The 27,898-nt window shown below is 38.6% G+C and overlaps 2 protein-coding genes across 2 annotated transcripts; both read left to right on the forward strand.

The window, feature by feature from the left end:
• The first annotated feature begins 950 nt into the window (after window positions 1-950).
• LOC122668971 (rab escort protein 1-like) lies at window positions 951-16,560 on the forward strand. The gene is made up of 9 exons (XM_043865573.1): window positions 951-1,742; window positions 2,263-2,385; window positions 4,379-4,478; window positions 5,785-5,823; window positions 8,254-8,479; window positions 8,577-8,652; window positions 10,467-10,656; window positions 11,145-11,225; window positions 16,185-16,560. The coding sequence occupies exons 1-9, from the start codon at window positions 1,000-1,002 to the stop codon at window positions 16,281-16,283; spliced, it is 1,677 nt and encodes a 558-aa protein (XP_043721508.1). The 5' UTR covers window positions 951-999; the 3' UTR covers window positions 16,284-16,560.
• A 2,970-nt stretch (window positions 16,561-19,530) lies between these two features.
• LOC122666933 (small EDRK-rich factor 2-like) lies at window positions 19,531-20,554 on the forward strand. The gene is made up of 3 exons (XM_043863047.1): window positions 19,531-19,618; window positions 20,014-20,116; window positions 20,204-20,554. The coding sequence occupies exons 1-3, from the start codon at window positions 19,612-19,614 to the stop codon at window positions 20,292-20,294; spliced, it is 201 nt and encodes a 66-aa protein (XP_043718982.1). The 5' UTR covers window positions 19,531-19,611; the 3' UTR covers window positions 20,295-20,554.
• The last annotated feature ends 7,344 nt before the right edge of the window (window positions 20,555-27,898 follow it).

Below are 27,898 nucleotides of genomic sequence, written 5' to 3' on the forward strand. Positions count from 1 at the left end.
ATTCTTGAACTAAACGGTGTACATAATGAACCTGCATAGAACCTATACTAAAATAAGAATACATGGAGGGGATGAGGGAGAGGATTCATTTATGTTTTCCGATTGAATCACTATTCACTTATGAATAGAAAATTTGGGTGAATACTGAATTTGTAACATATACAACATAAGCTTAAAGAAAATTCTACCAAATTTTCATTGAAGAACAACAAATTCATGATGTGTTTTTTTTTTCAAGTATTTTTTTAGATTTTCTCGATTTTTTTTATTAAATTATACGTATTTATTGTATCTAAAACTAAGAAAAACGTGACTCGCCCTAACTAGGCTTGACATGATAGAGTCACCAGGTTATCAAAGAGGCAAGTCAAGTTAGAAAACTTGATTTTCCAATTATGGTTGGAATCCTCCGGTATAAATAGGGGACTGACTTAAGTTTCAACTATAAACTTTTGGTAAAATCATGGGGAAACTCTTCTGGGCTAAAACAAAATATTCCATAACAAAGATCGAGCTTAAACTAGAAAATGTGAGGATATTATTCTTACTTGGATAAGGAGAGTTGATTCAGTGAATTCTAAGCCGTGGCCTTAAAAAGTGAACGTAGGATGACATTGAGGCCGTGTCAAATTACTATACAGTTGGTGTGTACCATTTCTATTTATCTCTATCTCCTTCTTTAAAATTACACTATGTTTTTGTTTATTAACCATTTATTAGAGATTTTTGCAAAAATAAAAAACTAACTAATTAGAGATTTTAACTTTTTTTTAACAAAGAGAATCCTTAACAAGTCAAGGGAAACTCCGTCCAAAGAGAAGAGAAAAAAAAAAAACACGAAACAGTACCGTGTACACAAAACAGTAGCATTTGTGGAAGTTTCGACCAGAATTGCATCACGTGTGGAGTGAAGCGTAATCAATAACGTGGATTCGGGTTTAAGCGAGATCCGGTGAAATCGTGTATCTCTCTCTCTTTCCCCCGCCGTCGTCAGTTCCGATGGCTGAGCATGAAAACGTGTCGTACCCCTCCATAGATCCCTCCACCTTCGATCTCATCGTCGTCGGAACTGGATTGCCGGAATCCGTCATCTCCTCTGCCGCTTCAGCCGCCGGTAAATCCGTTCTCCACCTCGACCCCAACTCCTTCTACGGCAGCCATTTCTCCTCTCTCAACGTGGGCAACTTCACCTCTTTTCTTCATTCCCACCTCGACACTGCTCCATCGTTGTCATCATCATCTTCCATTGAATATCACACTCTCAACGATGGCACTGATTACACTCTCGTCAACCTCAAACCCCGTCGTCTATACTCCGACATCGAGATTTCCTGTCTTGTATCTCCAGAATCTCTCGAACCTTCGCGTAGTTTCAACTTGGATCTCGCTGGACCTAGGGTTTTGTTCTGTGCCGATTCGGCTGTCGATCTGATACTGAAATCCGGGGCGAGCCATTGCTTGGAGTTTAAGAGCATCGATGCGACTTTCATTTACGGAATTGATGGTCATGGAAGATTGTTGACTGTGCCAGATTCCCGTGCGTCAATTTTTAAAGACCGGACTCTTGGATTGACTGAAAAAAACCAGTTGATGAGGTTTTTTAAGCTCGTTCAGGAGCATTTTGGATCGGAAGGTGCTGGCGGTGATGGGAAAGAAGAGAGTGGGAAGATTTTGGAGGAGGATTTGGAGAGTCCGTTTGTTGAGTTCCTGAAGAAGCAGCGGTTGCCACCGAAGATTAAATCGTACACATCGCATCGCTCTTCTTTCTGTTGTTAGTAAGGGTTCTCGTTTTTATACTTATGAAAGTCATAATTTTTTAGAAATATGTTGTTTATATTAGAAGACTATTTTTTGTTGGTTTAAACTTCAAATTTGTTGCTCTTAAGAGGTTTCTGTTTCAATTGGGCGTACAAGTGTTTGAATTGATTTCTTTCATACAATACGTATAGATGTGGTCAAAATATGTGACTGTTTAAACTTATTTTGCTCATTATCCTGCTGATCCTAGTGGATTACCTGAACTCCTGAGTGTCTTTAAAATACGACAATAAGTACAGAAAAATGAAATTATGATTAACTTTAACAACCTTATATCACCTTAATAAGATCGAAATGACCACACCTTGGCAGTCATCCTTAAACCCATAGTATTACAAACAATCTGCTCTTCAGAACTGATCTTGTTTCTTTGCTTTTATGCACGCTACTGACGTCCTTTGATATATGGCTGGTCAGTGACTTTGCTTCATTTAATCCCTATAGGATTATACTTTATGCAATAGCCATGGCAGATTACGATCAAGACAACCCTGAAGTTTCCAAGAATCTTCTCAAGACAAACGATGTAGTGCGGAGTTTAGCTCTCTACCACTCTTCAATTGGCAGGTAAGTCTTGCTGCTCATTTGGTCATCTCGTTGCCTGTTTGAACAGTGATCAATCCTAAAGCCACTGATAGGTCTATGATCTAAATATTTGATGGTATGAGATATTGCATGGATGCTTAACTGTAGAAATATGATTGCTACAGTGGTTGATTCCATCATACATGATGATTGAGTTGCTAAAACTTCTGGATAGATATCTTACATCTGAACTGAATTCTCTCTGGTTAAAGTATCTCTTTCTAGTTGCTTTGGAACAACTAGGAGAGTCTCTAAGACATTGTGTTTTGATAGAAAATAAAAGAAAACCGTACAGATTCATTATGGTTTGAATATTCTCCTACAAGTTTCTTGCTGTTGGTTTGTTGTTTGGGTGATGGAAGATTCTGATTTTTAAATTTCAAAATCTCATCGAGACCCATGCTTTTTACTATTGGCGTCAATAATTTTTTTCCCCGTCTTGAACATGAGAAAATTTCGTGTTTGTGGGAAAATTCTGTGTTTTCGTTTTCTGCTCTCCCGCCAAGTTGCCTTTCTTCTCCAATCACAGCTGAGCAAAACAATGCAGACATCAAAACAACACTGCTGAACAAGTCAAAGAAAAAGTAGGGAGTAGTGGGGCTGTGCGAGAGAACCACAAAGACACAGGGGCTCTGCAGGAAGGAATGGGGATGTGCGGGAGAGATGGGGAGTTTGGAAGGGAAGCAGAGAGGGGGGGGGTTCTTGGTTCCATTTCTTAACTGGAGGCTGGGTTGCAGTGGAGGGGCAGTACTTGCATGCTTTTCTCCATTTCGATTTTCAACCATTAAAATTTTGATAGAAGTCATCTTTCAACTTGTTTGTTTTCTCCTTAATTTAATATAATACAAAAACAATCTCTACAGTTTCAACTCTCAACCAATAGATCCAGAGCCGGGGAGCGGGTGATCAAGCAAGCGAAGAGATCCATTCCTTCCTCTCTGGCATTGGCTTGCTGGGACGAGGCTTGTTGACTGACTCCAGTGGTGTTATTTTGATTTTTGCGACAATTGAGCAGGTTTGAAAACCAGGTCGACAATGGTGGGGGAGGTGCTTGGGAGCATCTCTGTCTCATTCGGAAGCTTAAGGTTTGGCATTTGGAAAAAGGTTTTGATGCATGGCTTGCCTATTTTGAAGTATGCAAAGACTCTATCCAAACTCGGTGGAGATGGTGAGTTTCGTTCTCTTTCTTAGTCCTTAAGAAAGAGAAAGCTGGGAGAGAGATAAGACGGAGGGGGTATGCGGGAGGGGTGGGTCAGGGCGGGAGAGAGGAGGGAGGGTTATTGTTTGGGAGAGGCGGAGGATGTGCGGGAGAGGTGGGGAGTAGGGGAAAGAAGCAGAGGGAGAAAGCTGGAAGAGAGATGAGCGGAAAGAGGAAGTCAGAGAAAAAATAGGGAAGATTTTACAGGTTACTTTAGGAAGGAGATGATGAATAGTAGTTATGAATTTTACTTCAGTGCTTGCAGTGTATTGTGCATACAAGATTGGCATATGTGGTATGATTATTTTTATTTTATTTTATTTTCTTTTTTTTTTTTGGCAACCAAACACAGCCTGAAAAGTGGTTCTGGCAGCAACAAGCTTTCGGGGATGGTGGTCCCGCTTATGGGGTTAAATCAATACATTCTAAGAAGAAATATTTGAATATCAATTTTATCAATATCATTAATCTCATAAGTATTATACAAAATCCTATCAGTCAAATCACGTTTTTGAGAAATATGAGACATCTATGTTGTACAAGTAATATATTTCATCATTCAATCTCAACTTGCAACTTCTATAGGAATCAATATGGGTAGAGTACGGTTCCTCATTCAATGTCTGGGCAGGGAAATCACTCGAGGTTGTTTTCGATCTCGGTAGAAAAACAGAGCTTTCGATCAACATTTATGGAACTAACCATAGCTCTGTTGTGGTTTCTAATGTAATTTCTAGGGTTTTCTGTTACAAGCTGAATTTTTGGCACCTCTTTCAGGTTTCAAAATGCAATGGGGGCAATGATTTATCCTATTTATGGACAAGGGGAGCTGCCACAAGCTTTTTGTCGTCGTGCTGCTGTCAAAGGTGCCCTCTATGTAAGTCTTGGTAACTGGATTCCAAACAACTTTAGGTGCAAGCATTCCTTTTCATCAATTTGGGTTAGAGGCCTTATCTATTAATAATGGTATCTGTCTCGCAGTCCAAATATGTTATAAAAGCTTTGTTTCTTCCTTTCATGGTATGTAGAACTCTACCAAGTCAACCAACCACTTAAGGTCTCTGCTGCCCCACTTTATTTGTAGCTGTATCTTCCATTAAATAACAAGCCCTGATTCTTTTTCCTTCTTTGAGTTCCCTGACCCCTGTCTTCTTGGCTCTCCCCTTGACCTTTTGGAGCCCTTAACTTGCATCAATATTCCTTAGTGTTGTGTCATTGGTCTTTGTTTTGCATTAGCAAGTCATATGTATTTCTTATAAGCTACCTACAACAGTAGTTATTTAATGGCTAAAACAGAAGCCATTAATTTATTGTTATTATTATTTTTTTTTCAATTTGGTGCTCTGGGTATTTTGACTGGTTCAAGAGTTATCATTTACTGATTTTTCTTTCTATTACACTGTCCATGCCTATATTTTACGTTGGTTTCATAATTTTATTCGAGTTTCACTTTAGGATGGTCTTACCCTTGTATTGCTAGTTTCTTGGATTGGAAGTTTGGAACATGGTAATGGGAGTATGAGACTAAGGAAGATGTTTGTTTGTGTCTCAAGCTATATGTACCCAATCTTATGGCCCCAATATCCAACCAAATATAAGGTGTTCAGGGTGAAATGTCATGATTAGAAAATGCTGGTTTGTTTTGTGCTTGCTTATGGCACTGGTATAAAGCATGTGTTTGGTTTAATGGGAATGTTGGACCCCTTGCTTCTGAATATTGGTTTCACTTGAGGACTGAGCATGTTGTCAGCCTACATGGCACAGTATAGCATTTTGATGTCAAGTCTGTTGCATGGGCGGTTGTTTGAGAAATCTATGGGAGAGGCTCTTTCCTGACTCAAACCCACGACCACTAGGTCGCAGTGGAGCAACCTTACTGTTAGCGTTTGAAGTTGTGAAAGGAAATAAAAAGCCATATGGAAACAAGCTTGCTGATGGTAATTGTTGATTTGTACTCTGCATAGTCTTTTCAAATCAGATGCTTGATTACAGGATCAGGGCTACTTATTTCCAATATCTAGCCATTTATGCTTGTCTATTCTTGGATTAAATCATAGGTTTATTAGCTTTAACTCATTAACAGGGCATTTTATTCATTGAAGAATTCTGTTGCACACCTTTTTTTAATTGCTGACCCTAGATCCAGGTATTAACTATCTAAAATGACAAATTTTATTTTCCAGGTCATGCGCATGCCAGTGACATCTGTGCTTCTTGACAAGGTATGGGGATACATATAATCTTCTTTGCTGAATTTTAGAGTTCTGTTGGGTTTTATGCGAGACAGAGAGATCCAAGATCCATAGGGCTCAAGATCAACACAATTAGATTATATAATATTCCATTGGGTGGTGAAGGTTCCCATAAAAAAAGAAGAAGTGCATAGATTAGATAGTTGAAAAGCTTCGAGTTATGCTGATTTTTTAACTTTACTTCAAGTTTACTTTCCTTAAGCACAAAATGTGCATATATCTAAACACAAGACAGCATGGACTGAAACTGTAGAACTAATATTCCATAGAATTTTAGTACATTACAAAAAGTGCACAGATAATGTGGTTGAAAATCTTCAAGTTTTGTTGATTTTGGTTCCAAGATGTCTTCTGGGTGTGGCCCATTAATGGTGCATGTGAAATTGTTAGCTTTCGGCACTGTGGGAACATATTTTATACATTTTTGTCACGTTTATCATTAAGTTGTCATTTTTGAAAGGTTATCTTAATTTTGTTCTTTTTTTTTCCAACTTTTTAAGTTGAAGAGTTTATTTTCTACGCTAAGGAAATCTTGCCATCATATTTATTCTGTAGCGTAGGTCTGAATATTACAGGCCAAAGACAGAAACTGCGTTGCACAAACAGAATGTCATGACACAAGGAAACCACATTGAAACTTTTCCATTTTCTTCATCTCTCTTTCTCTCATTGATTTGGCAAAAGTGTGTCTCTCTAATGCTAATAAATCAGGTTAAACTCATTTAAATGCATTTGGTGAACTCTAACAAATGGGGCATGACCAATTACCTGATGATTCTGGGAAGTGACATTCACTGCACCTTGTGCTTTACAGACAGTTACCACATTTCCTTACTGTGGGAAGCATAGTTGAGGGGTTCAACCATTAAAACTCAGAACTAGGAAAAAATAAGTTGGGGGGGGGGATATGAGATGAGAATGTTTAAATCATTTTCCACTATTCACTGCATTTCCTTCGTAGGTTTTGCATAACTTTGCTCATTAAGTGTAACATAAGAATATCTGGATAGCGCAATACATGGAAATATACAAGCATGTTTGGTTTCTGCCAAGAGTATATTGTGGGGTTAATAGTCCATCTTTTTTTAATGCTTGGGGAGGCTATTGAACTCTGCCCCTTGCTGAGTTCATTGTACTCTATATTCGCTGTCTTTCTCAGTGAACTTGTTATTCAGCAGAAAATGAAAAAGATGTTCAGCTTTCGGTTAACCAAAACAAGAAAATGTTTGGTTTCTACCATAGTTGTCATAGCGTCACCATGCTGCCATGGCGTCATATCGTTGGAGAAGTGGGCATATCGACCACCGATATGGATGATGTAAGAATATCGACCGATATGGCGTCCATGGCGGCGCCATGGCCGATATGGATGATGTAAGAATATCGACCGATATGGCCTCCATGTCGTCGGCATGGCGCCGCCATGGACGCCATACCACGACATATGGCCATATCGGGTGACATGGTTGTTTCAAATTATTAAACTTAAATTTTTAACAATAATTTCTTTTAACCATTTTTTATTTTAATGTTTTTTCCTTAACATAAAAAAAAATTAAAAAACATCAAACAAAAAACACTAATACACTATTGACTAATACACAATCACATATTCACATCAGCAAAATTTTTTTTTATTTAGATGGGTTGTTTATTAGCTTTATTCACTCAATATAAATTATGTTCTTGTAATTGTTTTTTTGTTATGTTACTTTTGTAGTCACTTTCATATGAATCATATTTCAACTCTCATGATTTTTCAACTTTGTTATCAGCAAGACTATTGCTATCAATTATTTGATAATCCATGATTTCATATACACAGATACACTAATGGATATTACACATTCATGAATTAAACCATAGTAGATTAGTAGTACACTTTCATGTTAATTTTTTATGTTATAGGGTATATTATAGCATACTAAATGACATTAAAAATAGAGAAAATTAAAAATAAAACATGGTCGATATGATCGCCATGGCGAGACTTGGATCTCCGTGACGACGTGACAACTATGGTTTCCACTGAAAGCTTTTGTTTTTATTAAATTGGGATGTCACTGAAACAAACTTAATATATCTGAGGTTATCCTAATTTTAAAAAAAAAAATTGTTTCCTTGTCTCACAGCTGAAGTCCAATTCCTTTGGATTACCTAATTATCCAACTCGTAAACTTAATTTGGTTGTAACTTTTCTTCCCTCTATCTAAATATTTTACAACACGGTTTATGTGATTTCCTCATTGTTGCAACCAATGCCTACTCTGTTCCATCTGTCTAACTCTTTCTTTCGGAAGCTTGTCAGTAGAATTCTACAGGAATCTGCGCTTTAGTTCTGACAACTATTGAAGCTTTGTGACTAAACTATACTATTGTCTTCTGTTGAAAACTATGCAGGAAAGTCGGCGTTATAAAGGTGTTAGATTGGCATCTGGCCAGGACTTATTTAGTCATGAACTAGTTATGGATCCATCCTTTACAGTTTCGTTACCATCATTGTTATCTCCTTCCTCAAATCTTCAGCATGAAAATGCTGAGGGAAAAGTTGCTAGGGGAATATGCGTTATAAGGGGTTCCATAAAGCCAGATTTGTCAAATTTGCTGGTGGTATTTCCTCCTCGATGTAAGATCTTTGCACTTTTCTTTGCTGTCTTTACTTTTCTTTTTTTTTTCTTCCAACAACTAGGTTAAATATTGATTTGGATTTTGTATCCTGCTAGCTTTGTGCCCTGAGCAGGTGACATCGGTTCGAGCACTTCAGTTAGGTAGCAACATGGCTGTTTGTCCCTCAGGCTTGTAAGTTAACATTCATTTTTCTTTATTGACAATGAAATATCATGGTAAATCATTCCTGCAATTTTATTGGCAAATGGAAAGTTATTCTCTATGTGATGGACAAGGATAATATAAGCCATGCATCTCATACGTGAGTGGATGTTCATGTGTAGGCAAAATTTGAATGTCTGATACACAAGATCACACTGTTTGGAGGACTATGTTTTAGCACTCCTTTGCATGATTAAAGGCATTGAGTAGTAGTGTAAAGCATAGTGGCTATGTGAATATAATTAAAGAGCATGTAAAACATAATGGGCCTCTTTTCTCTTTCCTTGTATTTAAGTTTCCTTGACATAAAAGTAACAAGGTGTTTAAGCCGGTACTTCCGTTTGATAGTGTATCATGATTTTCAGATGATGGGGTTCTTAATGTAATAAAATAAAATGATTGATTGATTAAACTTTTCTAATGAGTGTGATATTTGGATTATGAATATTTCAAGAAGTGGTTATCATGTAACCTTTGTGTTAATAGGAAAGAATAGAGCTCAATGGTTGGATGTTTTAATGAACATCCAAGCCCCTTTATTTATAATAAAAGAGGGGAGAGAAAAATTACAGAATTGGCCCGTCACTGTTCACTGTCACTGTTCACCGATACCGTTCACATGAACAGTGTCACATCCCTAATTACAATTGTACCCTTGCTCAAAATACTCCCACTTATTCTAACACTTTGTTTCACTGGAGTGATGCTTATGGTCCATCCAAGTGATTGGTCACCCACAGAACTTGGGAGAGAGGACATGCAACTTGGGCTGGGTTACCCTTAACAACTGGGCCATCGCTCCAACTAAATCTAACTAGGTAATAAGTTAATCACATGGAGAAGCTCTTGCCCCAGGGAATCACAGACAGATTCTGGTCTCCCTCCAGTGCTGCTTTTGTTGGAATGCTACTGAAGATGTGGATCACCTGTTTTTTGACTGCCTCTTCTTCCTTCGCAGTCTGGCAAGGCCTCTTGGCTAAATGTTGGCCTCACAGAAGAAGGATTTTTCCCTTTGAGGGAGAATGGATCTGGGTGGACCGTGGCAATGATTTTTGCTGGTAACCCTTGTTGTGACTCGGTTGGTACGCTTACTTTTGGAGCTGCCATTTACCATATTTGGTTTGAGCGCAACCTTAGAATATGGACCTCTAAGTCCAGATCCTTTCAGCAGATTTGGGATTTGGTACTCTTTGATGTCAGATCTAAGCTTGCAATCTGATAAGCCTAGATATAGATTGATCATTGATGTTTGGGGGCTCCCGCCTTCTCTTCTTCAGTCCCTAGCCTCTTTTCCCACCATGTATGGCAGGGCCTTGTTTTTTTGAATTTTCCTTTGGTAATGAATTCTTATATTCACCCCTCCCCAAAAAAAGACCCAAGTGCAACCTAATTTGTCTCAAATCCTATCTGAATCAATGATATTGTCCTGCTGTGTTAAGTTTGCTGTTTGACAACACACATGCATATGCATAGTCTGATCAGGCTTAATTCAGATGCTTGATGCTTCAGAAAAAGACTGTCATTGAACTATGTTTCACTTTCGACATTCTCATGTAACAACCTATCTCAACTCATTGTTTAAGGAAGCACCATTTAATCAAATGTAGGATAGTACGTAGTTAGTTAGGTTCAGCTCAAGCCACCTATTGATGTTAGGTAGATCTTATTTACGGCATGGGATGTTGGGTAATGGTTTCTCTTGTTGCAATTTTGTTTCAATCATGCCATTTTAAAGAAGCTCTCATTAATTTAGTATCGTATACTTCATTTTTCTTGCCACTCAGGTCTGTTGTGTATCTTTCGGCTCTTTGCAATGATGCTGCTCAAGGAAAGGAGCTGTTACGAGCAGCCATGAATGTTCTTTTCCCACTTTCCATTTCAAAGAACTTTGAAAGTAGTGCCTCTGAGGGTACAGAAGGAGAATCAAAGCCCACACTTATGTGGAGTTCAATTTATATTCAGGAGTTGGCAACGGTTTGTTTCTCATCAACTTCCTTTGAGAATTGTCATTTTCTTACTGTTAAGGTTCTTATACTCTTAACTTGTTAAGCAAATCCTATTATTTTGGAATAGGGAGTAGCTTGTTTGCATGTGCTCTTTCATGGTGTGAGGATCTTTATCTGCTTCCCATTTAATGGAGCATTAATGTAGCACATCTGTTCCATCAAGGAACGGCAGAGCTAACCTCTGCTACTTTGTCAATAGTGAGATCTAAATAAGAAAATTTTCTGGACTTGGTTTAAATGCTTTGAAACCAAACTTTTCAATTGTTCCTTGTTTCTAATGTTTTCATGACAATATGTATCCCTTCCATTCTTTTAATTGTTCCTTGTTACTAATGTTTACGAGAAAATATGTGTAGCTTGTGTGCAGTACGTGAATAAATGCAATTTTTCTGACTCTGCTCAGATTTTTAGTTTTGAGAGCTTCAATTAGCTTAATTACATGTATTTATTTAGCAGGGTTCATCAGAGGCAATCAACTTCTGTCCTATGCCAGATGGAGCTCTGGACTATAGAGAGCTCTTAGAGTCAACTCGGCAGGTATTTTGTAGCTGGTTTTTTATAAGAATATTTTTTTTGTTTATTGTTTTGATGTTTCAAAATTGGATGATATGCCATATATTTAGCTTGTGAATGACAACTGACACCAATGGAGTTAGGTTTTATTATCTTCCTTTGACGAGTGACAAAGCACTGCATTTCTTTTTATGAAAGTGACTTCAAGTGAGGGCTTCTCATTGACAATACAATTTGTGATAAAAGTACTTTTTATTTTCTTCTCGTCCTTTCTTGAAAAGAACTTAATATTATTTGTAAAGGTTTTCCTGTTACTATCTTATGTAGCACTTAAGAAATTGTGTAAATCGCAGCTGAGGTACCCAATCTTTGAGAAAACTATGTTTGAGGTACCTTATGTTTGAAATATTACTTTTGGAATTCCTAAACAAGGATAACTTAGTCAGGTTTAACAACAAATTAGTATTTTAAGAAAATATCCCTTACATAAAAGCGGCCTTCCAATGGATTTTCAAACGGAGTTTCACTTTCTATCACATTCTAACTCCTTGCATGGAGCAACATCATAGGGTTTGGTAAAGGTCGTCACCGCCATTTCCATTTTAGTGGAGATCAAAGCGGTGATCGAATTGAGGAATCAAGTAAGCTCTCTCTCTCTCTCCTAGCAACGTTTTTCATCACCTCTGTATCTAACGAAGATCAAGATCAGAGACATTATGATCAAAGAAGAGAAGCAGAAAATAAGGGGTCCGATTCTTGCAAAAACCCAACCTGAAATCCACATGAAACATATTCCAAGCATCCATTAAGTGGGCTGACCGAGATTGGGGAATTTCGATGCTGGTTTTAGCAATTTGGTGATGACTCATTTGCACAGAACTTGGTTCTATGCGTAATCCAACACACATAGAGGCCATTACCTATAGTGAAGGCAACAACCGCCACACCAACTCTGTCTGTTGAAGGCCTCTGAGACAAGAAGAACTCCTGCAGTCATGGGCATGGCGAAGGTGCTCCAGATTATGAAATTAACCATGAATTCAGGCCATTTTCTGACTGCCTTTTGCCACAAGAAGGAAAGAAAGATGCTTAGAACAGTTGTGCCTTCAGCCTGGGGAAGACAACTTTTAAATTCTCTTCTATTCTCTCTGTTTTTTCCTCCCTTTGAGAAGCCCTGAACTGCCTTGAAACGAAGAAAAAGACTAACCCAATGTGGCAACCATGTGCTGGAGAAACAGAAGCAGAGATATTCGATTGGTGTAAGCCCTTGAATTCAGAGTAGCCAATGTTTGCTGCTTCAATTGAAAGAACCTACAAAACCCCAGAAAGTCAACAAATTTCCATACCATAGAAATTCCAAACTATCTTTCTACAATCCATCTCACTTAGTACTCGAGGAGTTGAATGAGAGGTCTGTGAAAAAGAGGGTTGTGAAGAAGGGGGAGGTTGAACACGAACAGGTCAAGCCTTGAATAATAACTCTCAAAGGGTTTGTTGGGTTCAAAATCTACAGCTTACAGCAACAAGAACTCAGCCTTATCCCAACAATCCACAGCTTGTAGACTGTAAATTCTGTCGGTGGTGATTCTTGAACCATTTTTTCCTACAAACCCATATTTTCTTTATCTCATTCCTTCACATCTCCATTATCTTCTCTTCCTCCTACTCACCTTCCTCTTCTCTCACTGAAACTTCTTTGCTTTCCAACACTATCAAAACCAAGGAAATAAGCATAGGAGATGAAATATCAAGAAAAAAGAGTGTAGCCGGATTCCAGCAGGTTCACCAACCAGAAAGTTGCTCTGTCATTGGCAATGGCATCCGATGACCAAGCTGGAGGAGGGTGCTTGAGGATGGGAAGGACAAATCATTTTGTTACAGTTGCTTTCTTCATATGGGCAAAGGCGGAAATATGAAAAATTTTGAACCCATGTGACTAGATCTGATTAAGCATGACTAATGTTATCCTTTATTCAGGAACCCTAAACTTAATATTTCAAATATGAGGTACCCCAAACATTGAGTATCTCAGCTGTAATTTACCCTAACAAATTTAATAGTAGATTGGTCTTATTGTTAGGGTTGATGCTTGCATGGGTTAAATGAGTAAGCAGGGGTGGGATCTGTTTAGCACCATGAGATTAGCAGCATGTTTAGGTTGAAGATAGTTAATCCAATTCAGATTCAAGTCAGGGCTGGGTTCTATCTAATACAACTTGAGGGTTTGATGTTGAGAAGAATACTGTTGCAGGCTTCCAGATGGGTGTAGCAAGCTTTTCTGAGGTTTTTTAGTCTATGCAGACCATGGAGGGCATTTCTTAGGATTTCAATAGATTAATTTAAAATGTTTCAAGTATCTGGGTCAAATGGATCTGGGAGGAGTGTAAGTCATTGAAAGTTATAGGGGGTTTTCTTTGACTTTGTTTGGGCCCTGGATTTGGTTGGATTTTGGGTTTTCTGTGTTTTTTATGGGCTTTCAGTGTATATCATTTGTAGTTTCTAGAGCTTCTACAAGTTTTTTTAGTGTTAGTAAGAGTTGGGCTTGTTTTTGGTGAGTACTTCTGTTTCATGTCATGGCAAGTAACTATAGGAAGGCTGGATTTCCAGCACAAGTTTGAGCAATAAGAAGTGGTCTCCCCACCTCCTCTGAAAACGGGCGAGCTGCTGTATAGATAGGTTCAAAGAAAATTTAAGGTGGAGTCTAAGGTGACTCATCTTCTTCCTCTCTTTTTCACCTCCCTATTTTTGGTTCAAGTTCTCACCAGCCCTCTTCCAATTGAATGGCTATCCATTTACCTTATTTTATCCATTAAAACCTTATCAACTCACACCTGTTGCCTGCTCCTTCATCCCCAAAGCAGCCTTGAGTTGCCATGGTAGCTGATTATTTGTTCTTTTGCTTCATTTTTATTCGGGGTATTAACAGCACCTACACATGCCTTATGCCCAGCTTTTTCTGCATATTTCGACCATCAAACCATCATCTATTAAACACCTGAACCGAATATACTTGGCTGATATAGTCGTACGAGGAGTTAGAGGTAGAGTTTGTTTCAGTTTGAGTCCCATATAGAGTCGAACTCTATTTCAGTTTCAAGGTAGGGTTAGGATTTGTTTTGGTACCCAACGATTGAGGTTGGATTGTTTTGATTGAAATTGAAAGAAGTGCTTATCGGTGCTGCCAAGAGTTGTGTGTGCAACCTTTACTCCTCTCTCCTTCCTTCCATGCGATCTCTCCTTTCTATCTTTTACCTTATCCTTTCTCCTTAAGTTCCAAATTCCTGTACCATGGTACCCTGTCAACCGATTAAACTTCCCTCTGTTCACCCTCAGATTTGGGGTTTATACTTGCCAACCAGAGGCAACTTCAACCCCAGGAGCTCACGTCTAAAGTCCTTGCTGAAGAGGGAATCAAATCTGGTTCCTCCACTGGAATCGTCTTTACTGCGGCCCCTGGGTTTAGATCTCACCAATCGATTGCTAGCAGAACTTTGAGATTATTTCTTGCTGGATTTGGCAGACTTTGGCTCTGCGATTTTGTTCCCCCTGCTGGAACGACTCCAGTTCACCGCCTCTCTTTCTATCGAGTTATTGCAAGGTCGAAGAAGACTTTAAAGTCTTTAAAATTGCAAGTAAGAACATGTTTTTTACAGACAAAAACCCATGTTCTCTGATGCTATTCTATTTATCCCCATTTTAAGTGTTTCAATTCCAAGAATACCCCTCCCTTTAATCTTTTAATCTGTCATGTCCTTATTTTTCCTTTAACTTTTAGATTACCCTTATTCTTTAAGTGGTAATTTCTATTCTGTCCTCTCTTCTAGTTTACCTTATTACCCTTTGAGTTCTATAACTTCAGTTATTTACCATTCTGCCATTGCTCTTGTAAGACTTCAAATATTTGCCGTTTTGCCACTTGTGCTTGTGATTTGAGTTATCTAACACTTGGGTGGGCCGGTAAGCGGTGCGAGCCGGGTTTTGAACCCCAGATCTGCATCAGAATCTTTGAATAGTCCTAGTTCTGCCATGTGGAGGATGATGTGGCACTTCTGACTGTTGGGTATCTAGGGAATGGACTGGATTGACCACATGTCAAATTTCAGAATCAAATTTAATCATATATGCTTTCATTTACTTGCATCTTCCCTTGTATTTTTCAGCCATGCATGTATTGACATGGAATCTTCCCTAGTCCTGGATTTTCAAAGCTCCATTTTGCCGCTTGGAAAACTCTGGTGGGGTGGAAACTTAACATGTGAGCAACCATCGTGAGTTCTAGTTGTCCATAAGAGTTGAGCCCCATCCAACCTGGGTAGGACTATGTGCCTATCTGGGATTCTTTTTTTGGATTGCCGTCTGCTTTATTTTTTGTTTTCTCCCTTGGACTACAGGGTTGCACTGTTAAACTCTATAAATATTCTCTAGGAACCTTTTAAGTATTTAGAATTTTCTCATAATGATACCCCATCTCTGCTCAATATGTTTCCCTTTCATTCTTGATAAGAATTAAAGGGGAAAAAACTAATGATTTAATTTTTTAGGGGCTCATGAATTAGCTCCATGAGGGTGCCCTTTATTTTCACCCGCTTTTTTTCTTCTGAATTTGTTCTCTTCACTTGTTGATAGTCACAGTTTTTAGAGCCCCTCCCCCTCCCCCAAAGAAAAGAGAAAAACTCTTGACAACTTGGCTCTGGTGATTCTGGGACTCAGACAATGTCAGTAGGCACAACCTTTCAAATGTCCAAGTAGATTACATTAAGGTTGAGTCATTTATTTGGTGGCCATTTTAGTTTCATTTCAAATGTGATCCATAGCTGGTAGGTCTTATATATTATGGATTTGAGCATGTCAAAGTTGAAGTGTTTTTCTTTTCTTGTTGATAGAGAAAGATCAGCATCATACGGTCTTCCTCCAGTCAACAGCATTGCAGTTTCTACTCCTAATATTGATTATTATTCTTGTGCTATCTGATCTTTTTGGCAGCTTTTTCAGAAGATCTATCCTCAAGAAGAATTATTTCCACACTCAGTGACTGAGGATACTGAGGATTATCGTGACTTGCCTGGCGATTCGCTAGAATAAGGTTGTTTGCTAGACCATAAGAAAACCTTGAGAATCATCGGAGATGTTGCATAGACTGTACTTTTGTGCTTTTGTCAAAGTTGAATAATGGGGATCCTGGTCTAAGCTGCACATTAATTCGACAATTATTGTAATACAAGGTCTTCAATGAAGCTTGTTGTGCCAAATGTTTGAATCTACAAATTGGACTACTACAGAGGAAGTCTTTCATTTGTCTCTGAGATGGAAAGTTTTCACTGAGGTATAGCCTGAGCCCTGCAGATTATAGAAGCAGTCTTACTATGAGGTAGGAAAAAAATTGAATTATCTTACATATGCATGTGAAAAGATTACTGTAACCAAGGATTGATGATATGGAATTATGGGATACACCAGTAGGGTTTGTTGGTTACTTTCAACAGATCAACCTACCCTGGTTATCATCCAATTGGCACACTCATAACAACCCAAAATGGTCACTTATTGTTTACGTATTGTCTCTCTTTAATACTTACTGACCTATGTGCCAAAAAAAAAAAGGAGCCTTATTTAATTCATGTAAAGCTATGTTTCTTTGGAAATATTCAGAATGTGATTCTTTCTCTATTGAAATGGTCTGGCAAGCTTTTACCAAAAAAAGAAATGGTCTGGCAAGCATTCATTAATTGCGGACTAACTCATAAATTATACCATACAAAGTTCCAAATTAGTAGCAGCTTGTTACAGATTATACTATGCAGTAATATGATATGAAATCGGAATAAGTGGGTCACCTATCTGAAAATAGTTTGCGAGAAAGCCCTATTTGATTAATGATTATAGAACTTTGTAGCGATTGATGAAGGAAGATGACCATCAATACACTTGCACATAGAGAGGTATTTTTTGGAACTCTATCATATAGGGGAGCAATGATGTCCTTAGATTTGTGGGTGAATTCTTCACCCACGTGAAAGAAAGCTTTCCTCTACTTTTAGGAAAATGTGGTGACGTCAATCCGCGTTGATCCATGGTGGAAGATGCAGGAGATGCATTCAGGGAAAAGGGCAACAGAGCTTGCTGCGGATCAGGATCGTCTCCAGGGGGCCCAGCGCCCAGAGTGTTGTCAGGGTTCATCCAGTGGTTGAGCTATGCCGCACACATCTCGGTACATGCCTAGGGATGTGTGCAGCACAGCCCAACGGCTGGCCGCACCCTAGGCATGCTGGGCTCCATGGAGACGAGCTAAACTTTATTGCTACTTGGTCATATAGTCCATGAACCAACGTGGGGTCAATGAGAGTGGATACAAGAGCATCAATGTATGTGGGATTTTATTTCAAGAGGGGTTGAGCGATAATTTTGCATGCTCGTGTCTGGATGTAGGAACCACGCAAAAAACAGTTTTATTTTTTACCAGTAATTAAAAAAACTTTGAAACTTTGAAAAAATAAAACTTTTCAAAGAATTAAAAAAAAAACTTTAAAACTTTGAAAAAATAAAAAATATTCAGTTGGATCAGATCGGCCGATCCATAGAACGATCCAATCAAACCTTGTTGTATCGGTCTAATCTCGGGATCGACCTCAACCGATACCGATCTGATCTAGTCGATATCGGTGGATCCGATCCGAGATTCAGAACCATGATTGTGAAACCGTACAGATCAAGGTTAAACTAGTAAAAAAATCAATTTTTAAGAAAACCTGGGGTGAGCTAGTCCGAATATCGGGTTTGAAGCATGAAAGAAAAACTCGACCGAAACCTGTCAAAACCACCGAGTTAACTCGATTTTGCAGGTTTTCGAAATGAGTTGAAAGGGGATTTTATAAAATCCCTGGATTCGACCGGGTTTCGATGGTTTCGACCATATTCGGTGGTTTCGACACATATGTCCATTGAAACTAGGGGAAACTTGGCTCGAAACTAGGACAGACAAGTATTTATACCAAAAACTGCCAGAAACTAGATTCTCGATGGTAGTTGGTAGGTGCAATTTTCAACTTTCTAATGCTAGGGTTTTTGTCAAATCTAAAAATTTCATAAATCTTAATATGTTAAAACATTTCTAAAACCAAAAGTGCGGTAAAATATTCATTTGTTTTGATGTCCAAAAAAATATTTTCATTTAGAGCGATTTTGACAGCATTCGCACACACCAAATAAAGTTTGACAGGTACATAACTCCTTCAATATAAATCAGATTTAAACAGTCTTAGACTTGTTGGAAAGCTATCAAAACAAAGCTTTCTAACAAATCCAAGATTGCTTAAATCTCATTTATATTGAAGGAGTTATGTTCCGGTCAAACCTTATTCGATACCATGTCCAAGAACAGTATACAGTATCAAACTTGGATCAAAACCATAAGTAATATTTTTAGTATTCTCTATGTGAAACTAATACATGGATTGAGTTTGAAATGTCAAAAATAGGCAATACAATAAGAATCAGGGCAAAAAAAACAACTTATGGGCTTCGAAACCAAAGTTCAAGTTAGCTTGGAGAAAGTCTCAGGTTTCGACCGAGATATGGTTGAAACCGAGACGAACTCATTTTCCGGTTGATCGAAACTTAGTCGAAACCCGAGTTTTAGAACCTTGGTTTGAAGGTGACCGATACCCGATGCGATACCATGCATAAAACCATAGTGGTACTGGGTGGGATTTCCATATTTTTTGGGGTTTGAGGACTAGGGTTGGATTATCACCTGAAGTGCAGCCGTTGGATTGGATGTTCTTTTTGCCCGTTATCAATAACCAATGGCTCGGGATGCACCCCGCTATGCTACCAATCCTTTGCGATAGAATATTTCAATTGAACGGTCCTTACTGGTGAACTCTAGCACCGCCCATAGAGCCAACTGTCTACTGGTAAGTCAGCCATACTTTAACGAGGAAAGTAGGGGATCGTATTCGTATAATACTTAAGGGCAAAAGATCTCTATTTAAATACTTGAGGCTTGGAGATATTTAGGTAAATAGTCAGATTCTGATGTCCTCTTTCGTCATTCGCCTTCCACATTATTATTGAGCCCTGAGTCTATTGACTCGTGAGCTTTGATTATATAAAAAAAAAAAAAAAACCTCGTGAGGTTTGGAGGAGATCCATTAAAAGTCTACAATCCATCACCAGAGCTTCAACGCAAGGGAGGACTGGACTCTCTCACATCCCCGTCTTTGTCTCCGATCATCAAGGTCTGTTCTCTCATTATGTTTTTTCCTTCTTGGTCTCTCCATTGTTCGCTTGCAGAAATAAGAAGAACCCGTCTGCCGATTTTCTTTTCTGTGCAATTTCTGACATGATCCTTTTATGATGCTATTTTGCAGCGTCTCTGTTGTGCTGTGGATCTTCTTTGCGCCTTTAGAGAATGACCAATATCCTTTGAATTTCTTCTTTTGTTAGTTTGTCATCTTGTTCTTGTTTGTTGTTCTCTTGATTTTGCCTTTCTGCGTCCAATCTCCATTATTGAATCTCATAACTCATCCTAAAGATTTCAAGTTTTTAGTTATAATAATTGTTTTTTTTTTTTAAAATAAAAACGATGAACATCATTAATTGGGTCTCCCTTGTTGGATTTTGTTTGGCTTTTCGTTCCCCTCCTGTGGGTAGGCTCGATTTTGGGTCGAACCTTCATCTTTAAATCTTGTAGTTTATATTAAGGATTACTTGGTTTTAGTTACAGATATATTTTGGGGAAAAAATTAGATAAAAATCGTGCTTTGGGTCTCGCATTTTTTTTTGGATTTTATTGGCCTTAATTCGAACTTACGGGGAAACCAGAGAGATCGTGACCGGGAGAGATCTTCAGCCAGGAACGGCGCCAAGTCGAAGGGCAAAGACGATGGATTGACTCCTGAGCAACGCAGAGAGAGGTTATTATCTTTCTCTTCACTCCCCTCTATTTTTTTTTCTCAAAATTTTCATTTTGGGCCTGATCTTGAAATTTGGTTGATGTGCAGGGATGCAAAAGCGCTTCAAGAGAAACAAGCGAAGAAAGCCGCGGGAGGTGATGCTGGAGGTAACAGTAGTAGCAAAAGCAACAAAAAATAATAATACGCAGGTTGTGCTCGTGGGGATATTAGGTACTTAGATCGGATTTGTATTTTTCTTCCTTTGTCCATGGCTGGATTGCTAGAATTGAAGAGTTGTATGTGGGTATCGAGTTTCACGGGTCTATCTGGTTCTGTATTTTAATGTCTTAGGTCTAAAGGTCTTGACATATCATGTGGAGGAAATAGTTCATATCCTCTTCCTGCAACTCTGTTTGATGTTGGATCCATAATTTATATCTGACCTAAAATTCTCCTTTATTTTTGTCAATTTACTTTTTCCTGTTCTTGTAAATTAGAATGAGAGGCTTCCTCCTACCAATGATAAGCACCAAAGATAAAGGACGCAATTATTTGATGGAGTAGATCTGTAGTTCCATTAAAAAAAAAAATTAACTTCCTAATTTGTTATGGCTGACGACTTATAAACTAATGCAATATGAAACTTCTGTCACAATTTTAGGCTATATGTGTATTTAACAATTTCTAATTAATGGTGTACCCAGATGGTCTGGCTTGATGCACATCTTAAACTGCCAAGGATTATGAATCATGTGAACTAGTGCTTGTTGCCTCGAATTTTTTCCTGTGATCTGCATTTCAATTGCAGGCAGTCATTGTTATTTTGGTTATTCAGCATAATGACAAAGGTAGATCCCCTACTTCTCAATGCATCTTAAGGAATTGTCCTTTCTCAAACTTTCTGATGATTAGAAAGTCCACTGAATCTAGATAACTTAGAGCCCTAGTGAATATCTTGCAAGCATAGCTAAGCTGATCAGTTCATAAACAGGAAACAATATGTTAACACTTGTGAAGTTGTGATGGAGTGATTGATGAGTTTTAAAGGATGCAAGTTTAGGGATTCTGTAGAAGCTAGGAGTGGAATTTTCAGCACCATTTACGCATTTACGTTTGTTGTCGTAGTTCTCTGTGGGGATGTATTTAGAGGAAGATTCATCAGGGATAATACTTTATTGAGAATGGCATTGATAGGAAAATAAGAATGATAGGTTATGAGATTGTTTGATTTGGGTATTAATTCTGGCCAGCAACTGAGAAATGGGAATTCGTATTGGGGTACTGGTGGGAAGATGCATGTACTAGGAGTTGCTTTCACTCTCCCAGGAATTCAACTTGACCTATAGGAATGAGTCCCTATGAGGTGCTTATGATTGACTTTTAAGGAAGATGGACTATGCAGTAGAATTTGCTTTCCATCTCCTACTAGACAATGCATGTGAATTCTAGTTATTCAACTGTTGTAGGAGGGATATAATTTCTAACTGTTGGAACTTTCTATTTTCCAGAAGTGCTGTACTAGGATCAGACCAGACTAAGTTCCCTACATTCTGTGGTTGTAAGTTGTAACTCCTAATTTTTGCTATTTGTTTAAGCTTCAATACAGCTTTTGTATTTAGTGATCCATGTGCCGTAGAAGCTGCGGATAGAATTATTCACACAGTCACGCTCATGTCTTGTTGTTTCCTTGCCATTGGTACCTAGGTCTTTGGGATTGCGAAATGTTTTTGTCAGATAACTTTAAGAGACGATTATGCTTTTTGTTTCTAGGCTAGAGGTGGTTATTTTCACTGGGTTGGAGCATGTTCAAATTGTCATTTAATTGATTGGGTTAAAGTTCTTCAGTAAAGATCAATTTTGGCCTGTTTGGATTGGAATATACTGTGAACAATGGTGGAGCTCAAAGACATCATCATGAGCCTTCAGTCATTGGACTACCCATTGATGATTATGGAGGGGGTTGTAGCATTGTCCATTGTATGGCCAGTGTCTGAAGGTGCTAAGGATTTAGATATGCTTACCTTACTATACCTGAGACTCTGCAAAACAATCTCATTCCAATTGCTGGTGAACTAGTTTTGAAGGCCTATGGTGATCAGTAGTTTCTGTACACACTGTTTTCCTTTATAATCTCTCCTGCTTTCCAGGGCACCTGGTTCATTGAGTAGAACTTGGCTTATAAATTAGATTATAAGGAAAGAGGATAAAATAGAGTTTATTGAGCGTAGTCATGTTCTTGGGTATTTGGGTGACATACTGACATTTTTTGTTTACCCAAAAAAAAAAATAAATAAAAAGAAATACTGACATTTTTTTTTCTTCATCAGTGACTCAGTATTTGCATCCATGAACAAGGTAATCAATCAAACTCGAAAGACTCTTAGCCTGTACTTAGCCCAAGAAGTTCATTATTTTACCTTTGGCTGGAGAAAGTGGAAGATCCAGTATCATTCATTCTTTTATATTTTTTGGATTTAAGTTTTCCTTCAACCATGTTTACCATTGGTGAAGTGATGTTATGATTGGATTCTGGGTTCATCATTTACTCCCACCCTCTTATTGTACGAGGACAAAACTCTCTTCCCCGGGTCCAATCTTAAGTTCAGACCCCATGGTTGAAGTGATTCTCTCCACTATTGATGAAGAGAATGAGTCCTCTTTTTTATTTAGATGGAGGAGAAGTGGAGTATTAACAAAACAACACAGCATTCTCACCCTAATCAGGTGGGGAACCAGAAAAGCAACAACAGCATGAGAACTTACATAAAAAAGGGAAAGAGTATGAATACTGCAGGCATAAACATCAGCCATAGCAATTCTTAATTGCCCAGTAAAGTTAGGAAGCAAAGCACTCGAGCCTGCCTTGCAAAATAATGGGACTTCTTATGTATGGGTGTGTTGTGGATAGAACATGGTGGAGTTTTGAACATAGATTCTGAGTAATTAGAAGTCACTCCCATCAATCTTTTCCTGATGAAAGACAGCTTCATTTTCCCAAAACCCCCTTCCCACTCTTAATATGATAAAGGGGGGGGGGGGGGGGAGAGAGGTGAGAAGGCTGTTTCCTCCCAGCCACTGCAAACCGCAAGGAGGTATTAATGGGAATGGGACGAGGATCATAATGTGAGTTTAGGAGCATTTTCAAACTTTCATCTTTAAAGGTGGTATTAATGAATTTTCAGCCCGTTTTACTTTTTTGGAAGGGAAAAAGGAAAAGAGAAAAGAATGAGCCTAGAGTAATTTCAAATCATACCCTCTGTAGGAAAATTCATTCGATCCATTGGATGATTACCTGGTGACCTGTATCCCCTCCACTCCTCCAGCACGGATCCAATGGCTGAAGGCACCCGGGCTCACACCCCGAGTTCCTCCAGCCGTTGGATCCGCAAATCCGAAACACTGTATGGGAAGGCAAAACATGGGAAGCCCATATCAGTACATCACTGCTTGCTGGGCTGTGGGCACAAGGAGCAGCTCTCTTTAGATTGGTTGCAGCAGGGACTCTGTGGGTCAGTGATGTGAAGATTCTGGTCAGTGTTGTAGTGAAGAGTCTGGTTAAGTTGGGAGAGTCAGGACAAGGTTGTGAGTGTAATAATAATACAGGGAATTTTAGGAGTCAGAGATCTCTATCATTGTGATGTGTTGCATACCTCTAGGGTCAGTGGAAAGACAAGTACGCGGCATTAAATTCTTATTCTACTCCTTAAAAAGATAAAAATTTACACCAATTAATGGCAATGCCATGTTTGGTACCACAGTGAGGTAGTGTTTTTGTCAATTTTTTTTTTATTCCATGGAAGTAGAAACATGGTTCAAAATCTCGCGATATATCGTCGATATTTAGATATATTTCACATATTTTGATACTGTTGAGACGAGATGACCATACGAAATGAAAAAAGTTCAAATTTCGGTATATTTCATGAAATTTTGGTTTATTACTTAAACAATGTGTATTTAACTATTTATACATCAAGGTCCAATCGTATACTGTCAATTACAGGTGCAAACCCAGAACATCACTTTGAGTTCATTTTTTTGCAATATGAATGTTTAAATGTGTTTATTTAGCTTAAATAAAGGTGTACATGAAGTAACAGGTCTTAATATGACCAAAAATCCATCGAGATGGACTGTCCAAATATGACAGAAAAAATATCATATTTTGGCGAAATTTCGGAAATCTAGATCTGCTCGAAATGGTGAGACAAGACGAGATCTTGAACTATGAGTAGAAAAACACCTGAAATGCATTTGGATGTGCCCGTTCATTTAATACATTTGGGTGTGTCTTAGGTAGTGTTTGGTATACATTCTTGGAATGCATTCTAAGTCGATTTCACATTCTCCGATGATAAAAATAGTTGCTTTTATCGTCTGAGAATGCAAAATCAACTTAGAATACATTCCAAGAATACATACCAAACACAACTTTAGTATTCCCATTAAGTGAACCGGTCCTCAAGAGTGGAAATGAAAAAATATTTTAAAAATGTTTTCACTCCGGGAATACTTGCAATCTTAAAGGTGGAGAAATATACGAATACTTGTCGGTCATCAAATGCATTTTTGTAACATGATTCAGAAACATTTTTTATTGTCAGTTGTCAAATACACTATTGTTTCACAAAATTGCTCCCTAACAAAATAAAAGTGTTACCAAACATTATTCAAGTTTGGTGGCTGTTTGTTTAAGAGGGGTAAATTAAGAAAATAGAAGTGTTACCTCGCCCCTGTGAAATTAAAACAAAAAAAAATCTCATCCATATATATGCCTCTACGTGTGCTCTTATTGGTCCCCACATTGGCGTAGGAGCTATGCGACCAAACATCAATCCAATCTTGGATCCTTGATATATCAACTTTCTATGTTAGGGTTCAAAGTGAATAATTGAATCACTGATGCCTCTACACTTAGAAGCTGACAAGCTTTTTAACATCGGAGGATGAAACTTTAATATATCCTCACCATGTTAGGGTTCATGTAAATTAGTTGAATGCCATGCACCAGCTGAATTTTTTATGGTGTATTTTAAGCAATTAAAGTGACGAAATATATATAGAGATTAGGTTAGATTAGTCATTGGCGGTAATTAATAAGTTTTTCCAGGAGCTAGCAACATCATCCAAAGTGTATAACTAATAGTCTCTACCAACTCCAAATGAGAATTATTGGAGAAGTACAAGTATAATATTCAATATTAATGTTAGAATACAATATATATACGCATGCTTGAAAACCATATATTATTTGTCTATGTTACATACATAAGCTTGTCTTTTTTTCAGTAAACATGTTACATCATCTTGTCATGATATATTAAGTTGACTTTATTAGATAGAAAAACAAAAAAAGTTGGGATCAATTACAAGTACATCCAATGCTTGCTTTGTTTAAAAAAATTGGGGAAAGGTTTTCTTCACCTTGCGGCATGGTTCGGGATCTCGGTATCGATTGGATCTGAATCAGATCGGCCAATATAGATCAGGATTGCCTAAACTCGGGTAAATATGACACTTTTGTCCCTATTTTCTTATAATAAAAAAAACTAACTTTTTTTACATTTTTACCCCTGTCCGAACAGTAGATCGATCCCAATACCGATCCGATCCAGGCAAAATCGGCCGATCCGATCCGATACCTCAAACCATGCCTCGCAGTGAAGGGAACTTCTCAAATTTGGACCGAGTTTTTTTCACACCCATGATAGGGAAAATTATCTCCTCCAGTTCCCTTCCCTCCCCAGTTCCTCTAATAGGGGGGGTAGTGGTGGACCTCATCTGGGCAGAGTGTTCGGGCAAGGGTAGGATGGTCATTCCAGTCTCCCTTGTGAGAGGAACTTGGGAATTGGGCCGGGCAGGGAACTGGAGGAGATAAAGATCCCCCACAATAGTGGAATTCAGCTCCTCTCTTGCGAGCCCAACACCTAATGGGTGCCCAGTGAGGCATCCATCGACTGAGTTGATGAGTGTGTGCTAGGATGCGTGTCGACAAACATCCCCACGGGCGCCTAGCAACCCAGTCATTGGATGTCTCATTGGGCACTCACTAGGCATTGGCCTCACAGGAGAGGAGCCTGATCCCTGATAGTGTGGGATGGTGTTGAGAGGAGATCCCCCTACAATACAGGATATTATCGACACCGTACCATGGGGGTGGGGGGAGAAGAACTTTTTGTACCTGAACTTTTTTTTTTGGGGGAGGGGGGGTAAGGGCCATTGCTTAGAGCAAGGATTGAGCTCCTCTCTAGGGAGCCCAGTGCCCAGGGAGAGCCCAAGGGGCATCTAGCCGTTGGGCTGTGCCACACACATCCCGATGGTTGACTAGCTAGGCACATGTCGGGATGTATATGTGCGACACAGATCAGCCCTTGGATGCCCCTCTGGGCACTCCCTGGGCGCTGGACTCCTTGAATAGGAGCCAGATCCAGCTGTGAAGACAAATGCCCAGTTTCAAGTCTCAAAGGTGGTTATTTTGTGCAAAAAAAATGCCAAAGATTAGGATCAACAACAAACTCACCACCAAAACCCCACATAGACTGGACCAACACTGATAATGACCCTTTGCCTTTTCTTTGGGGGTGGCAATTTTATGTCGGCTTCAGCTCACCTTCAGAATTTTTATCCTCTACTATTACTGCATAGTGCAGTATTGCATCGTGCGGCGCTGCAGAGACCATGTGGCATAGTAAGACCCCACATGGTGCACATAGCTTCTACAACTGCTGCACGATGCAATACTGCATCGTGCAGTAACAGGAGAGAATAACGACCTGACTTAGTCCTTATAACCCAACCTCCACTTTTAGGAGAAATCCCAATAATTGAAAGCTCCAGGAAGTTCCTAGTGGACTTCCTTTTTGAGAGAGAGAGAGAGAGATGTGGTGAATGTATACACCTTAAAATCCGGATCACAGCCTTGTACACTGCTTAGCTAATGCGTGGCACACCAATAACAGGTTCCCTTTTTCTCCAAAACTGTCATTCTTTCTTTCTTTTTTCCTCATACGATCCAAATATTCTCTATTCATTTTCATCTTTCTTTTTTCTTGGAAGGCAACCTAACACCACCAGCTCCTCCCATTCTAGCCCTTATCGGCTTAGCCAAGGCCAAGATTGCTGATCAAGTCAAAACTATGCACTCTCTAAGCTGCTGCCTCCGCTTAGCTCCTAGGCTGGGTTCTCAGGAACCTATTGACCTCCAAGATTAAATCTTTTTTCAATGAAAAAAAATCCATGGATTGGAAGCATCCCTCCTGTGTCTAAGCGTAGAAGACACGCTCTCCCACATAAACCATTTTTTCATAAGGAAATTTTGTTTAGAAGTTCATTTGTTTTCATTTGTTTTGTGAAGGAGAAAAAGAGTGAACCATCACACTTTTGCGTGTGTTTGAATGACATCTCTATATATGTATTTAGAAATTGACATCTTCTTTGAATTACCCATTAATGTTTTATTCCCTAAAGCTGTTTTAGATAGGGATTTAAAAGGGTTTTTAAAAATAACTTAAAAATGATAGTATTATATTAGTATCAAAAGATGTCATTGTTATACATATTTTTTGCGTAAACATATAAAATGATACTATTACCCTTACTGAAAAAAATTATACTAAAAAAACAAAAAAATAATATTACAAATTATTTGACATCTTGAGATGTGTCAATAAGAAAATACCTTCTTTTTTTTGTTTACAACTCCTATTCTAAATATTGTAGGAGTGTGAAGTAATATACACATCTTTTTAGTCTTAGCCGTAGAACGCTTGGCCTTTGGTAACGAGAATTGTAAATGTTGCATTT

Source organism: Telopea speciosissima, chromosome 7, assembly GCF_018873765.1.
Source record: "Telopea speciosissima isolate NSW1024214 ecotype Mountain lineage chromosome 7, Tspe_v1, whole genome shotgun sequence".
NCBI lineage: Eukaryota > Viridiplantae > Streptophyta > Magnoliopsida > Proteales > Proteaceae > Telopea > Telopea speciosissima.